Source organism: Macaca mulatta, chromosome 3, assembly GCF_049350105.2.
Source record: "Macaca mulatta isolate MMU2019108-1 chromosome 3, T2T-MMU8v2.0, whole genome shotgun sequence".
NCBI lineage: Eukaryota > Metazoa > Chordata > Mammalia > Primates > Cercopithecidae > Macaca > Macaca mulatta.
The window spans coordinates 92432652-92450381 of NC_133408.1; the positions used below are offsets into that span (position 1 = coordinate 92432652).

Sequence of the window (17730 nt, forward strand, 5' to 3'; positions counted from 1 at the left end):
GTGACAAGAAACGGCACAAAGCTACTACATATCACTTGAATATAAAAATGTATTCTTTTTAAAAAACTCTCATTTCCCATGCAATTTTAAGAAATAAAATTTTCCCCAAGGGGATGGGAGGAATGTAATTTCATGAGAATTACTCAACTTGGACAGAGTCCAGAAGATCTAAAATAATAAAATTGGTTATAAGCTGACAAATTTTATTGACTTAACTGCAAGTTAAGATTTCACTCTGCTGGCTTACATGAAGAGGCCCTGACAAGTTAAACGAGAATGATTTAAAAATATAAATTCAAGTAGCTACACAAATACTCATAAAAGGTTATACAGTGTATTGTACTTTTGAGATTACTTTTTTTGAGCCTAAGTCAAAGAGTCAGTTTAGTGATTTAAATATGTAAACTGAGAACACTGTAAAAGAATATTAGACATAAAAGAAGAAACATTTTTACCCCACTGCAATCTGACAGTGCAAAAATATAAGTATGTAATTAAGGCTCCCTTATCCATTGAGAGTGATAATGGGCACTGACCTATCTTTAAAAAAATAAAAGAGAACAAGAAGCCAAAAATAGAAGAGAAAGGTATACTTGAAGGAATTGGTTTACACTACTGTAATGTGAGTGTTAGACAACTTAATGCTATTTAGCCTGATGCTACTACAGTTCTTTTGGTGGAGAGATGGTGGAGTTACAATCATCAGATGGCCAAATTATACATGCTGAGTTACTTATCCAAAGGAAAAGACTGAGGAAGAATAACTGGAAAAATGTGCAGTTGTCAACGACACATATATGTACTCAAAACGACAGGGGAATTACAAAGAACAAAAAAAGGGAGTACAGGCTAACTATAACAAACAGAACAATCAGATCAGGTTAAAGTCTAGATTCTTAGGTCTTAAATCCTAATAAAAGCTTAGTAATAACAATATGATACCTAAACAACATGTCTATGACAGTTAAAGTGAAACAGAAGCCAAATAGATTTATTGTAGAAAGAAATGGCACAAGGAAACACTGGCATGCAAGTGTTTTTGATAACCATCTCTTATGAGACATATAATAAATAGCATCTTTGGATTTATTCTGAATATATCTAACCGGTATGGCTGCTTCTCTTTATTGGTAGTTCAATGAGTAGCAGAGTGGTTAACATGAAAGCTAAATTTGCCACATTGAGACCTCAAACCATGATGGCAATACTTTATTTCCATGAAGAAGGGAAAATCCTTATGAATGAAAAACTAAGGAGTAAAATCACTGTTAGCTTATATAGGATTTAAAAAGGCTTTCAACTAAGACATTTCTACATGAAATTTAGTACTTCATAATGGGTATAGTTGTATGTACTTCACAAACTTAAAGATTACTAAATTATGCACATAAAGGTAACAGTAAGCAACAACAACAAAAAAGGAATTAGAAGTATCAAGGTACTGACCCATGTCCTGAAGGAGCAATGAAGTATAAACAACATTGCACCCTGTTATCAGGCATCTGACGTCTGTTCACTCGTGATTCTGCATTTAAGTAGTCCTCAAATTTACTATCAATGTAGTCGATAACAGGCTGCCAGCTATAGAATGCAAATAAACAAACAAGTTGCAATTCTACATATGAATTAACGGATGACTGTTAAAGGACAATAATCAGTATTTTCAAATGGGCAAAATGAATTTACCAGTAGAAGGTATGTCAAGTTATTCCATATAAAGATTCAAAAATATAAATTATGTTGAATAAATCTTTATTATTTTAAAACTTTCCAAGTGAAAGAAAATAAACTATTTATTGTCAAAACACAGCTAAATTATTAGCATATTTTTGCACTAATAAGTGTATTAATAACACACTTCATAATATGAAAACAATTATATTCAGTTTTAAATTTCAAATGAGATTACTTTAAATAATAAAAAAACTTCATGATGAACTTATGAGTTTTAAGAGTTGACAGAAAATTACCTCAAAAACAATGTGAATTCAAACAAAAATAAAAGTATTATTTATAAAATACTAAGATAAGCACTTCAGACTAAAATTTCATAGTTGTTTTCTTCACTTAGGACTTACAGAAAAACTGAAGGTCTAAATATCAGGTTTAAATTAGGATTGAGATAGAATTTATACAAATGGATAAAATTAAAGCAAACAGTTTTAAATTTCTTACAATAATGAGAATTCTTCTATTTAGCTATGTTATTTTATAATATGTCTTAAAAACAATTTTATGATAGGTATTATTTCCATTTTATAGAAAAGTAAATGGGTTCAAAGAAGTTCAACAACTTTGTCAGATAAGTGGCAAAGTTGGTATACAAACCCAAGTCATGTCACTTGAAGTTTGGTGACCTTTGCTAAGATGAGAAGTTTTAAAATGTTAAGAAGAAAAAGTTTAACCAAATGCACTGCAAAGTTGTGAGGACAAACCCTTCTTACCAATTACTATTATCCACTGCATCTCCAAATCCTGGGGTATCAACTATTGTGAGCAGCAACTGAACACCACCTTCTTTGATTAAAACTTTAGATTGTTCCACCTATAAGAGTAATTGGTGAAGATGTTAATATCATACATTACACCAGTGATTTCCTACAAGGGGTGACGGTAGGGACGTTCAAGTTTATCAAAACCAACTGGGAAACTGTTAGAAAGACCGAATCTACGTACTCCCACATTTTATTCAGAATCAATGATGGTGGGCATTGGAAATCCACATTATTCGAAAGAAAAGCATATATACAAATAGTATGCCAATCTCTTGGCAAATTCACACTGGGTTTACGACTCATACTTGGTATAAAGAAAGACAGAGGAACTGATAAAATAGTGATCACCACTAAAGATATGTAATGCTTATATAAACTTAAATGTGCATCTAATAATACAAATAAGCAGTTTGAGTGATTTAGTAATTCACAGAGTTCAAACATAATTAATCAGAGAACATCATCTAATCTACCATTTACAGTAAATGTGTTCCTGGACTATTCTCTATCATGTTTGGCCCCAACCACTCACTCAAATGAACTTACTATCATTCCTTAATCTTTCTCAGCATGAATGTAGTTACCCTTGTATCTATGTTATGGCTAGGAGCCAATCCTCTTCTCAAATGTGATACTCCACATTCTGGACAATGTAATCAGCAAAAGTCCAGACAGTTAAAAAAAAAAAAAAGTGTATTCTGGTAGGGTGAAACCTTACTATTGGACTTAAATGATAACAACAGTTCCTGGAACAATTTAAGATACTCTGTAACCTCAAGCTCTGTATCAGAAGATGTATTATCATTCATCCTGGGCATATGCTGCTGTTAAATGCAAAGTATCAGTTTTCAGGAGCCCAAGATAAAGCAAACACGGATTCAAATGAAAAAGGAGTAATTCCTCCAGAAAAAGATAGGCTTTCTCCTGATACACATTTATATCAAGTCCTTATTAAGGCTAGAGGCTCCAAGTATGCTGATAAGCTAATTTACAAGACAAAAAGTTTGGGACACTTTTAGAGATAGCCTATTTCCTTTTGGCATGTTTTATAGATGCTACCTGATGCATGAAGAGACTAACATGTGGAGACTAAGATTGCTGAGCAAGAAAAGTCTGCGGCCTCACAATCCAGTAACACTTTCTGAGATGATGGAATTGTGTATCCACACTGCATCTCCAAATTCTGGGGTATCAACTATTGTGAACAGCAACTGAACACCACCTTCCACTTGTCCATGTGGCTACTTAGTCCTTGAAATCTGACTAGTGCAAATGAGGATCTGATATTTAATTTTATTTACTTTGAATTAAATAGCCACATGTGGCTAGTGACTACCGAATACACAGCAGAGGTCTACAGCAATCAAGAGTTTTCTGTTATTATCAGGGATAAAACTTACTAAAACTGAAAAAAATTGCCTGAAATGTGGACATGCATGACTTATCTTTTAGAGAAATGAGATGCCAAAGTCTGATCTTTTAGATTAATGTTCTTTAAACTGCTTTGATCCTGATATAAACTATCAGTGAAAATTTTGCAGATCCAAAAGATATTTACCCACCAAATATATACTATTGGCAATCTGAATATTAAGTATTAATATGTATTATCATTTTTCTGTAGATTACAAAAGTAAACATCAATAAGAGTTGTAGTATTTTCTGATCATCCTCAGTATCAATGACTGATGCACATCATTTAGGAGATCACTGTTACATACTACATAACTAAGATAACATGTCTATTATCAGGTTACCCTAATAACATGAGGGAGGCAAACTAACTCAGAGAAAACAATCAGATTCATCAGTGTGAGATCATGGGAACCAAAGGAAAAAAATTTTTCTTTTTTAGTCAGGGTCTCATTCTGTTGCTCAGGCTGGAGGGCATGGCAGATCACAGCTTACTGCAGCCTCACTCCTGGGTTCAAGCGATCTTCCCATTTCAGCCTCCCAAAGTGCTGGGCCAAAAAACATTTTTAATGGTATCATCTCATCTGGTTTAAGAGGTTTACATTTTATCTGGTGATCTTCTAGTCAAAGGACAACCCAGTCAAATATAACATCTCAATATCTTGAATTCACCTCCATCTCCTTTATAAAGACAGATCATTTATTCATGATAACTGTGGCTGAAGCAGAAATATCCAAAGTAATCATACCAGTCCTTTACCTACTTACTCCTTTAAATAACATAGTACTATATACTAGAAAGTGATACAGCAATATAGTTAATCTACATGAATCATCTCCAATTTTACTTCAAACTATTTCTGGTTCCTTTATTACCAAACGAAGCCCATTCTACCTTCAGTAATATGCTGTATACCAACTACACATTTTAACTTAACAGCTTAAATTTTAAGATATTTCCCTGTTTAAAAAAAAAATCAGTTCAACAACTTACTGACTTGCTAAGACAAATGAAGATTTGTATTTTATACACTTTAAGGAATGTTTATAAAGCTTCTTTTCTTCTCTGGCCTACGAAATTCTGTGTATCCATACATGGTCAAATACAAAGAAGTCAGTGACATATGGAAAAGATCCAGAAAACATCACTGTAAACTAGTGCCATTCACAGGATCCAACTGTATCCTATCATCTGGTATTACAAGTATTCTCATGGGATCCATGGAAAACGAATTAGTTCAAGTCCAAGAATTTCAAACTTTTCTTAACAAATCTATTCCAAATGGTCACTTTCCCATGCACTTTCCTTAAGCAGGTCACATCAACATATTTTATGGCATCACTCAGGGTTCTCTAAGATTAGCTGCATAATTTAGTACCAAAAGAATGAATCGAGGGCATTTTCAACTGTTTTTCCCTGAAAAATAAATAAAACTAAAGCTATCGTCTACGTATCATCTATGTATAATTAATCTACTGAGACCTCTTTTGGCATTCGAGATTCCAGAAATCCAAGGTACTCATTTTCTAATGCTGAGTGTATACAGTATACAAGAGTTCCAGTATACTGAGTTTTCAGTTTTACAATCTGAGGAAAAAAAGTCAAACAATGTTTACTATACAGCTTCATATAAACTAATCTTTTCTAACTTAATGTTTACATGCCACTTATTAAGGTAAATAAAAAATGTTACTTAATTAAGAACATAACATTTTGAAGAGAGAGTTAAAATTCTCTGTCAAGAGCTTACCTCTACCTACACTTGCTCAAGAGGTAGCATTATAGCCAAAACTCTGAAGAGATTTGAATGGCCTGAGACACTCCACTTAGCTCAAACACAAAAGCTATTTTGCTTATTTATTGACTCAAAAGACAAATATCATCTTAATCGTGTTCCACAAGAAAGTGAAAGAGGAAGTGACCAATAGTAGAACAGTTATCCCTAAAGAATACTTCCATCTCATCAAGACCCAGAACTACTTTATTGAGAAGAAAGTTGATCCCAAAATTCTAATTTGGCCTTCTATTCTGAACCTCTTCATCTCTTATATCCCTGTCTCCTTACAGTGAGACCTCAAATCCCTTGACCCTCTCATTTTCTATTATCAACCTCCTTCCCAAAACCTTTCTTTCTTTCCCTTTCCAACTCAAATCCCATTCTGGATTAACCCATCTTTCTATTCCTACACCATAAAATTCATGACCTTCAACCTCAACAAGAATTTCCCTGCTAATATTCCTCTTATATGCTCCTTAGTCTTATGCCTCTCCCATTTCCCAGTAAAGCTCTTCCCAAGCCCACGTCTGTCACAATGCTCAGTGCAGTACCTCACATCTCCACTTAAAAATGAGACCATTCCCAGTCTGTATGAATCAGCAGTGTACCTTATGGTACAGTGTGTGTGAAATATATCTTTTTCCTAAAGCAATTTCTCAATCTATTATAGGGAACTGATTAATTTCCATTTCAGATTCATCTTGACAACTGTTTACACTATTTCCCCTCTATCTTCAATCTCTCATTTCTTAGAGAACGACTTGCCACAGGATATAAGCATTCTCAGGTCTCTTTTGGAAATCATCAAACCACTGAGTCCTCTATACTCACACTCCTAGGCACTCCTTTTCATCCCTTCCTTAATAGCCATCACCCATCCTCACTGACTCACTACTCACTTCTCAACCCACTGCCATCTTGCTACCACTTCATTTAAATTTACCTTGCCAAGGTCACCTCTACAGCACCTTACAAAAGCATCTTTCTCACTAAGTCATAATTGTTTGTCCATATTTTTCCCACAATTGTGAGATCTTTGAGAACTTTTTGTTTTATCATCATTGTAGCCCCAAAACTTAGTATAAGACAAGCATTCAAATATGTTATGTGAATGGCTCAAAATCTATCAAAACTGGACCAAATGTCAACAGGAAAGTTTCCTGATTGGGCTCTGTGAAAATTTTTCAAGGAGTCTATCAAGTATGTTATCCTAGAGATGTACGTACTGCTTTCATCTTTTCTCACTTTCAAAACTTTTGCAACCACTTCATCTAAAATAGTGATTTACAAAACTTCAGGGGCCAGTTGGGCGTGGTGGCTCACACGTGTAATCCCAGTGCTTTGGGAGGCTGAGGTGGAAGGATCAGTTGAGGTCCAGAGTTCGAGACCAGCCTGGCCAACATGGTGAAACCCCATCTCTACTAAAAATACAAAAATTAGCTGGGTGTAGCGCGCGCCTGTAAATCCAGATACCCAGGAGGCTAAGACAGGAAAACTGCTTGAGCTCAGAAGTGGAGGTTGCAGTAAGCTGAGATCACACCACAGCACTCCAGCCTGGGCGACAGGGCAAGACTCCATCTCGAAAGAAAAATAAAAACAACAACACTTCATGGACCAATAAAAAGTTTCAAAGGGGAACAGCATAAAGTTTCCAACTAAGAACTTCAAAAACTCTAAACAGTGTCATTGCACAAAAGAATTATCTTAATAGAATGCATTAAGAAAAAATTAAAATGGACTTTCATCTCAGAAAAAAGGATAATTTCTTCCCAAGAAAGGACAGATGATACCCTTTCACTGACATAAAGTATGATTTTAAAATTTTCAAATGCAGGCCAGGCATAGTGGCTCACGTCTATAATCCCAGCACTTTGGAAAGTCGAGGCGGGCAGATCACTTGAGGTCAGGAGTTCGAGACCAGCCTGGTCAACATGGTAAAACCCCATCTCTACTAAAAATACAAAAATTAGCCAGGCATGGTGGCACACGCCTGTAATCCCAGGTACTCAGGAGGCTGAGACAGGAGAAACACTTGAACTTCAGAGGTGGAGGTTGTAGTGAACCAAGACTGCACCACTGCACTCCAGCTGGACGAAAGAGCAGGACTCCATCTCAAAAATAAATAAATATAAAAATTTTCAAATGCAACAAAATTATAAAATAAAGCTTAATTGTTAGTATACATACAACATTGTAAGCAATATATTTCCAAAAAATTTTGTTAATCTGGGTATCTATATTTGAGACTGAAACATGAAGTAGAACTTATCACATGTTCAATTTTTTTATTTTACTTCATTTTCATTAATCTTTCAGAAAAATATATATGTAAGTAAAAAATGGAGGTAATATGGTACCATTCCATTCCATTTGAAACATTCTGAAAGAACTAAGGCAAAGCACTTCCCTTTCCTCCTTTCACCCTGACAGGCACAGGATAAAACCAGTTTGCAGTAGAGCAGTGGTTCTCAAAATGCAGTACCTAGACTGGCAGTAATACATTCTGAGAACTAAACAAATACAAATTACTTGTGCCCTGCCTCAAACCTGCTATACAGCAAACCATGAAGAAAGGGACTCAGCAATCTGTGTTTGAACAAGCCTTCCACGTGACTGTGATGTGCGCTCAAGTTTGAGAAGCACTGGTATAAAGAATTCCAGGACTGGTGTCAGCTTGCATCTGGAAATGCACAGATATAACTCAGGGTTCTGACGTCCAAGATAAGAGGTTAAGAATTAATCTTAATGAGCTTCTATTAATACTGAAAACTTCACTTGAATCAGAACCACTATTTTACACACAGGAGGCTAAAAATCAGCTCTCTGCTCAGTGTACACAGCTTCCCATTCCTTCCAAGACTGTGAATGTGAATAAATATCTCCTTTAAGATACAAGTCTCTTATAAACAGATAACGCCCAGGGATGAGAATATGAGATCGTGGTCTTTATTAAAATCTTGCTCCTTATTCAGCTACATAACAGGAGAGTGTTTTTCTCCCCATTTTTATAAACATTTGTATTTTGAAAATCAGGACTGTATGTTTACCAGACTAATATGTCTGGACTGAGATACAATACTGGTGATCACTCCCCTCTACTGTGAGTGTTTACGAGCTTCCAACGGCAGATCATCTGCTAGACTACTGGGCTTGGTAAGGAGCCAGCCAACTATTAAAAAGATTACATTCTAATTTTCTAACTACATTCAGGCTTCTTGAACGACTCTGACCCTGTAATAATGGCATGTTCTTTCCTGAGTAATGGGCAAAAGAGTTTAGATGATCTTCAACTGGTTCCCAGTACACAAAGGAATACACCTCCATGGTTCAGTCAGGAAAGAGGACTTCTACAGGATTCTAGTAAGGATCAATCTGGTTCTCAAATGTTACAGGTCTTCTTTTTGGTAAAGAAAAGATATTTAACAGTGGTACACATGCCTCTGTCTTAAAAATCCTCCTAGAGATATTCTCACCTCCATTACCCCTTTGTTTTCAAGATAAAGAGAGTTTCTGGGAAGATATTCACAACAGAAGAGGATATTTTTGAAGTGTTATTTTAAAGGAAGGTAAAATAAGTTTAGACAATTTATTCTGAAGCTAGGCCAATGTAAGAATTCTAATAAATTGAGGGCATGTCACATCTTTAACAGATGCTTGCCTGGCGAGAAAATGTCTGCAATATCTAAAATGTAGGGGATTATTAGATTTTTAAAACTCCTATAAATCAGTAAGAAAATGACAGAAAATATTAAGATTATCAAAACACTTTAATGAAATGTGAACAGTTAATGAGTACAAAAGACATGTTCAACCTCACTAGAAATCAAAGAAAATAAACTCAAATACCTTTATATCTTTATGCACACACAACAGCAATGAGCGCCTAAGTCTACCAAAACATACACAAGAATGTTCCTATTAGTAAAAAACTGAAAACTCAAAGGCTTATCTAAAATAAACAATAAAGGATATACTGATAAATTCACACAATGGAGTATCATACTATGATGAAAAAGAACTACACCCAACATGAGTAAATAATACAGACGTAATCTTCACTGAAAGAAAACAGATACAAAAAAGTATATGTATATAACGTTCAAGAACAGGCAAATTTATCTACGGAGAAAGCAGTCAGTTAAGGTGTTTATCTTTGTGGGGTGTAATACTGAATGAGAGTGAGCACACGGAAGAAACTAGGGTTCTGGAAATGAACTGCATATTAATTTGGGTAGTGGTTAGTTTTACCTTGCATCTCTAAATTCATAAATACCTAAATTAAGGTATTCATAATAGATACCCAAATTAAGAAAGTTCAAAGTTCGTTTTCTTGCTTAGGATTAAAATTTCCAATATTTATGACAAACAAGCATGCAGGATCAAGTTTTTAGAGCATAATTTTGCAGGTAATTTTAAATCTCAAGCCCTATGAAGGTTACCAAAACAAAACAAAACAAAACACAACAAAATCCTAAAATAGAAACATCGAAAAGGAGAAATAAGAAATTCACTTCACAAAATTACTCCTTTGGGATCTAGTTACTAAACTGCATCTTGTAGTTTGATACATATGAGTTACTGCCCAGAATATATAGACTGTCCTTCCATCCTGTGCACTGGGATCATCACTACCACTTCTTTGAATTCAGCTAAAAGCATCACTGCCTCAATGAAGCTGACTCCAGCCAGAAATGTTCACTTGCCTCCTCTCTGCTCGTGTCCTATATATCACATAAGCAGAGCTCAACAACAATATTTTTAATCAACAGTTTAGAGCAGTACTGCCAAACAAAAACACCATGTCAATCACATAATTTATAATTTTCTTAAGTAGCCACTTTTAAAATAGGAAAAAGGTTAAATAAATAAAAAAATACCATGTCAATCATAATTTATAATTTTCTTAGTAGCCACTTTTAAAATATGAAAAAGGTTAAATAAAATTGATTATTTTATTTATACATCCAAAATATTATCACTGTAGTATACAATCAATATAAAAAATTATTGAGATTTTTTTTCCATGCTCAGTGTTAGACATCTGTGGTATATTTTATATTTGCAGAACATCACAATTTAGACTACCCACATTTCAAAGATTAATAGCCACACATGGCTACAGGTTGCTGTAATATTTAATAAAAAGTGCATATCTAGAATCCAGCCCCTTGCTCTATAAAGTGTGATCTACCATCCAGCAGGATCAGCATCACCTGTGATCTTGTTAGAAATGCAGAAATTGCAGCCCATCTCAGACCTACTAGAAGAACTAAATTTAACAGGATATCCAGGATTGGAATGCATAGCAAATACTGAGAAGCAGTAAATTAGATCACATATACCTTGGGAGTCTTACAGAATTTGCTATTGCCATTCAACTATGATATGGTATTATGCCATTGACTAATATAGAACACTGTATTTAAATAACAAAAGCTTTTCTATAAATCATGTTTTCTCTACACTATCCAATGCAATTTTCTGCAATGATGAAAATCTTCATATATGTGCTGCAAAAAAATGGCAGCCACTTGCCACATGAGCTGTTAAGCACCTGAAATGTATCTGGAGCAAATGAAAAATTGCATTTTTAATTTAACTAATTTTAATTGATTTAAACATGTGGCAAATGACTACCATACTAGATAGCACAACTCCAGGGGAATTGGTTACTATGTCACAATGTCATCTCTAGGAGAGTCCTCGGGACAAATTTGGAAAGTTCTAGTCAAGATAATTCTTCTGATTAACTGTACTTTTTAAAAAATTTTATGAAGTCATATATACTATCTTACACTGAATAAGGGCAAATTTGTATCTTACTTCTAAGGAAGCATCATAAAAGTTACGATATGTGCTTTGTATTAATATTATTCCAGCTTATCATCAATTAACAATACTAATATCCATACCTGTACAGTCTTTTTAATTCTATGAGAAGGACCTGGATACTCTGGAGAATACAAATCTGTGAGGAATAATGAGTTGATTAACGTCGACTTTCCCAATCCAGATTCACCTAAAAGAAATAAGGGAAAATATCTGTTAAATTCACCCACTTTACCCAATCTTAAATATTCAACAGATGCTATAATTGAACTTGCTTTATGCAAGTACTTCTTGGTGAAACAATGAAATGACATTAGAAAATATGCTACAAAGAATAAGTATCTTGTCCTCAGTTTCTTAACTATCAAATTAGACTCATGCTTCCAGGGATTCTTTTCAGTCTTCTAATTATACAACTTATATTCATTAAAAGTAATGTATCTAATAATCTACATTTTTAACAGTAATGTATTCCCAAAGAAAAAAGTCATTATTAAAAAATCCAAGTTGGATTATACATTGCTGCTTGAGTGAAATAAAGTTTTTCTTTACTAATAGACAATAATGAATGACCAAAACAAGAAATCATGCAGCCATAAAAAGCAAAAATCTGCTAATACAAAGAATAATTAATCACAATGAGCATCTCCACATAAAATTCTAAATCACAAAAAATACTTTCTAATTTAGCCACCCATCAGTCTAAATATAAGGGTACTACTTCTCCCAAACCAGAATCCAAAAAAATCCTAGGTAATTATTTTTTATACTGCTTCTACTCAAGGTAGGAGGTAGACATGAAGGAAGCTAGGGCATGATTTGTACTCTGATCACGTACTCTTTTTTGACTCTCCATCTCTAGTCTAATATACATAGTCTAGTGTATAGTAACTATTACAAGTATACCAAAATATAAATGGCTTCAAGGTATATATAACCTAAGGTTAAAATAAATTATAAACCATATTACGATAATTAACATGGCATAGAGTTAAAGTATGTATTGTTAATAATTCACTTAGAATAATAGGCATGTTTAGCCTAAGTAACTGATGTCACAATATACGTCTAGGAGGAATTCTTTTTATATCAGCTCTCAAAAGAGATAAGATCCTTTCCACATGGTCTGGGCTTACCCTTTGACTGAAAGCATGCCACTTTTTACTAGATGTAAAAATGCCAAAAATGTCTAAGTCACAGGAAAGTAACATGGGTTGGCCACACCCAATTCTTTCTTAACTCTTATACCTTGAAAGCAGAAAGACTAGAATAAAACCCAAGCATTTGGATGGTATCAGAAATATCTACAATATTTCCTTTTGGAAATACAAATGAAAATTTTAGTATATACAATAATGTTTTGGGAAATTAAAAAGTATGCTCATTAAAAGATTAACACTGTACTCAATAAATTATGTTTAGAGATTTTTTTAGTTTTTTTACCCTTTTTATTTGTGGTGAGGAGTCGGGGAACAAGACGACACAGGACAAAGGGAAAAGAGAGAGGAAGAAAAATAAGTCTGAAGGTAACGCACCAAAATGTAAATAGTGGCTACTCTGGGGATAGTACAATGTAGATGATTTTTCTTAGTTTGTTATACTTCGGGGTGCTGTAAACTTCCTTCAATATGATTCTATTATATTCATAATTTAAAAAGCATTACTGAGTGGCATCAGCAAAACGGCAAATTAAAAAGCTCAAAGCCTCATTTCCTCACAGAAACACCAAAAACAACCAAAACCTCGTAGAATTAACCTTACAGGACCTGTGAAAAACAGTCAAAAGTCTATAGCGATGAAGCAAATGCCCAATTAAGGAAAAAAAATATGCAAAACTTTTGTGACATTTTTCTGTGATCTTGTCCCACCCCTTCTGCAGTTTATCTGGGTCTCAAGAAGGCAGCAAACCAATTCCCAATTCATTCCCTTCAAATGGGCGGGAAGAGTGCAGACCTAACTTGTAACATTTTAACCTCTCTGGTCTGCCAGAAGAACTGATTCCTGTTTTGCCTAACCGGAACCTCATTTGGAGAGAGAAGCAATGCACACCACTCATGAAAGCTGCAAGAGGACACAACAGATATTTGGGGCATAAGATTACAGTGGGTAGATATAATAGACCATCTGAGCATGCAGGTGAGACTCTTCAGGAAATTAAGACATTCAAAAGCAGCCATGTATACAGGAGGAAATGAGAAAGCGACCCACAGGCCTAGGCAATACAAATGCTCAGAAAAGAAGATCTTAAGCTTTCATCTTGGGGTGATCACTAGGTTAAGGGCATGCTCAACTCATCAGCAGAGAAATGCCCCAGTAGTACATAGCCAGTGTGCAACTGAGAGAGGTGACTCTTTCAAATACTCAGTTTTCAAAAAACATCACAAGGCATGCAACAAGGTATAGGAAAATATGGCCCAAAGGAACAAAAATTTCCAGAAACTATTCCTGAAGAAATACAGATATTAGACTTATTATACAGACTTGAAAGTAGCTGTCTTAACTATGCCCAAAGAGCTAAAGAAAAAAATGAACCAAAATGAATGCAAATCAGGAAAATAATAAGCAAAATGAGAATATCAATAAAGAGGAATTATAAAAACAAATTGTGGAGCTGAAAAATACAATAATTGAATTGAAAATGTCACTATATGGGTTCAATAGCAGAACTGAGTAGGCAAAAGAAAAAACTCAGTAAACCTGAAGACAATTGAAATTATCAAATCTGAGCAGAAAGAAAAAAGATGAAAAGTAAACAGAGCCCAAGAGATTATGAAACAAAACAACTGGACCAATATATACCCAATGGATGTTTCAGAGGAAGAGAAATGAACACAGAGATTACATGAAGGAAAAAACTCCCCAAAGGTGATGAAACCGATGAATCTACAAATCCAAGGATCTCAACAAACTCCAAATAAGAAAAACTCACAACCAATATCAACACAATTACAATCAAACTGTCAAAAGCCAAGACAGAATCTTGAAAGTGGCAAAAGAGAAGCGACTCACTGCATAGTTAGAATCCTCAAATAAGACTATAAGCCAACCTTCTGGCAGAAACCTTGGAGGCCTGAAGGGAGTGCAACGATACATTTAAAGTGCTACAAGAAAATAACTGTCAAATGCAAATTCTGTATCTGGCAAAAGTGACCATTATAAATGAGGGAGAAATAAAGACATTCCCCAATAAACAAAACCTGAGGGAGGTTCATTATCACTACACATATATTACAAGAAATACTGAAGGTAGTCCTTCAGGTTGAAATAAAAAGACTCTAGACAGTAACTCAAAGCAATATAAAGATATAAAGATCCCGTAAAGGTAAATGCAAGAGCAAATATAAAGACCAGTATTATTAGAATTTTGGTTTGCAAGTTCACCTTATATTTTCTATGAGTTTTTAAAGGCAAATGCATTAAAAAATCATGAATCTGTGTTAATAGGTACATCAAGTATAATACTGTAACTTCCAACATCAATAACATGAGAGGGACAGAGCAATGGAAGTGTAGTTGTTCAACGTGATTTAAGTTAAACTGGTACAAAAAATTAGATTGTAAAAACTTTAGGATATTATATATTATCCCTATAATAACCAAAGAAAATTTCTATAAAATATACCAAAAAGAAAAAAAAGAGAGAAGGGAATCAAATTGTGTCACTACAAAAAATCAAGTAAACACAAACAAAGGCAGTAATGGAAGAAATGAAGGACAAAACAGCTAAAAGACATACAGAAAACAAAATGGCAAAAGTTAGTTCTTCCTTATTAGTATTTATAGGTAAATTGATTAAACTCCCCCAATTAAAGGCACAGAGTGTCATAATAAATAAAATGACATGACTCAACTGCGTATCTATAAAAGACACATTGTAGATCTAAGAAAACACATAGGTTCAAAGTAAAAGGTTAGAAAAAGATAATTCATGCAAATAGTAACCAGAAAGGTAGAGAAGCCATACTAATATTAGACAAAATAGTCTCAAGTCAAAAACTATTATCAAAGACAAAGAAGGACTTTAAATGTTGATAAATGGGTCACTTTGCCAAGATGATGTAACAATTAAAAACATATATATACAGCAAACATCCGAACTTTAAATTATGTGAAGCAAACACTGGCAGAATTAAAGGGAGAAACAGACAGTTCTATAATAATAGTTGGAGACTTCAATACTCCAGTTTCAATAATGGACAGGACAACTAGACAGAAAATAAACAAGGAAATAGAGGATACAAACAAAACTGTAAAGCAATTGAAGCTAACACAGACAAAACACTGCATCCAACAACAGTGGTCTACACATTTCTCTCAAGGGCATGTAAAACATTTTTCAGCAATGACTAAAAGAAACAAGTCTTAACAAATTTTAAAGAATTGAAATCAAGCAAAGTATTTTTTTCCCATCATAATCAAATGAAACTAAAAATCAGTAATGGAAGGAAACTAGGAAAACTAACAAATATTTGGAAATCAAACAACACATTCTTATCAATCAATGGATCAAAGAAGATTTCACGAGGGAAATTAAAATATACCCTGAGACAAAATAAAAATAAAAACCCAACATGCCAAAACTTATGGAATGCAGAAAAAGCAGTGCTAAGAAGGAAATTTATAGTTGTAAACATTTACATAAAAATGAAGATTTTAAACAACAACCTATGTTTACACCATAACGAATTAGAAAAAGAAGAGCAAACTACACTAAAAGCAAGCAAAAACAAGAAAAAAATAAAAATGAGAGCAGAGATAAATAAAACAGATTTTAAGAATAGAAATTGGGCCGGGCGTGGTGGCTCACGCCTGTAATCCCAGCATTTTGGGAGGCCGAGGCGGGTGGATCACCTGAGGTCAAGAGTTCAAGACCAGCCTGACCAACATGGTGAAACCCCATCTCTACTAAAAATACAAAACTGGGCCGGATTTAGTGGCGCATGCCTGTAGTCCCAGCTACTCGGGAGGCTGAGACAGAAGAATCGCTTGAACCCAGGAGGCAGAGGGTGCAGTGAGCCGAGATAGTGCCATGGCACTCCAGCCTGGGCAAGAAGAGCGAAACTCTGTTTCAAATAAATAAATAAACAAAAGAATAGAAATCGGCCAGGCGTGGTGGCTCATGCCTGTAATCCCAGTACTTTGGGAGGCTGAGGCGGGCAGATCATGAGGTCAGGAGACTGAGACCATCCTGGCCAACATGGTGAAACCACGTCTCTACTAAAAATACAAAAATTTGCTGGGCGTGGCAGGGCGTACCTGTAATCCCAGCTACTCAGGAGGCTTGGGTAGGACAACTGCTTGAACTCGGGAGGCGGAGGTTGCAGTGAGCCGAGATCGCGCTACTGCACTCCAGCCTGGCAACAGAGCTAGACTCCGTCCCAAAAAAAGAATAGAAATCAGCAAAACCAATTGTTAGTTCTTCAAAAGAATAAACACAATTGACAACCCATAAACTAGATTGAGAATAAAAGAGAGAGACTCAAATTACTAAAATCAGAAATAAAAGTGGGGGCTGGGTGTGGTGTCTAAGGCCTATAACCTCAGAATTTTGAGAGGCCGAGGCGGAGGGATCACTTTGGCTTAGGAGTTCAAGACAGGCCTGGGCAACATGGCAAAACCCTGTCTCTACTAAAAATACAAAAAAATTACCCTGTCGTGGTGGCACATGCCTGTAATCCCAGCTATTCAGGAGGCTGAAGCAAGAGAATTGCGTAAACCAGGAGGCGGAGGCTGCAGTGAGCCGAGATGGCACCACTGCACTCCAGCCTGGGTGACAGAGCAAGACTCTGTCTCAAAAAAAAGAAATAAAAGTGGCTCCTGGCTTTCCTAATTAAGGACTGGACTATTTGCCACCCCCCCCCCCTTTTTTGAGTAACTTTCCTTTTTGGAAACAGTGATGAAGGTTTCTCCCTTTATTCTCAACAGTATGTACACCTCATACTACTCTCTACTGTCAAATTTCTAAATACTTTCTGCTTTTTTAATACTCTTTAAAAATTAGCAAATACCTAGTTATACTTTCAGTTAAGATAATACTTTTTCCCATTGGATTTTTTTCTTTATCTTTTAAATTCTTAACATTGACTATGTGAAGTAATACACTGTATACCCTGAACTCAGCTATGAGATATTTAACATATCAGGGGAGATATAAATAAATTAACTTCCATCAATTCCTAGACTACTTACACTGAAATTATGGACCAAAGCTTTCT

The 17730-nt window shown here is 34.9% G+C and overlaps 1 protein-coding gene across 3 annotated transcripts in view; it reads right to left on the reverse strand.

Moving 5' to 3' along the window:
• The window catches only part of SEPTIN7 (septin 7), a 105009-nt gene that overhangs the window by 30603 nt on the left and 56676 nt on the right, over positions 1 to 17730 (reverse strand). For all 3 annotated transcript variants that reach the window (NM_001258100.2, XM_028844762.2, XM_077994511.1), the window contains 3 exon segments: positions 1447 to 1581; positions 2445 to 2545; positions 11599 to 11705. In NM_001258100.2, the coding sequence (NP_001245029.1) occupies positions 1447 to 1581; positions 2445 to 2545; positions 11599 to 11705 (343 nt within the window).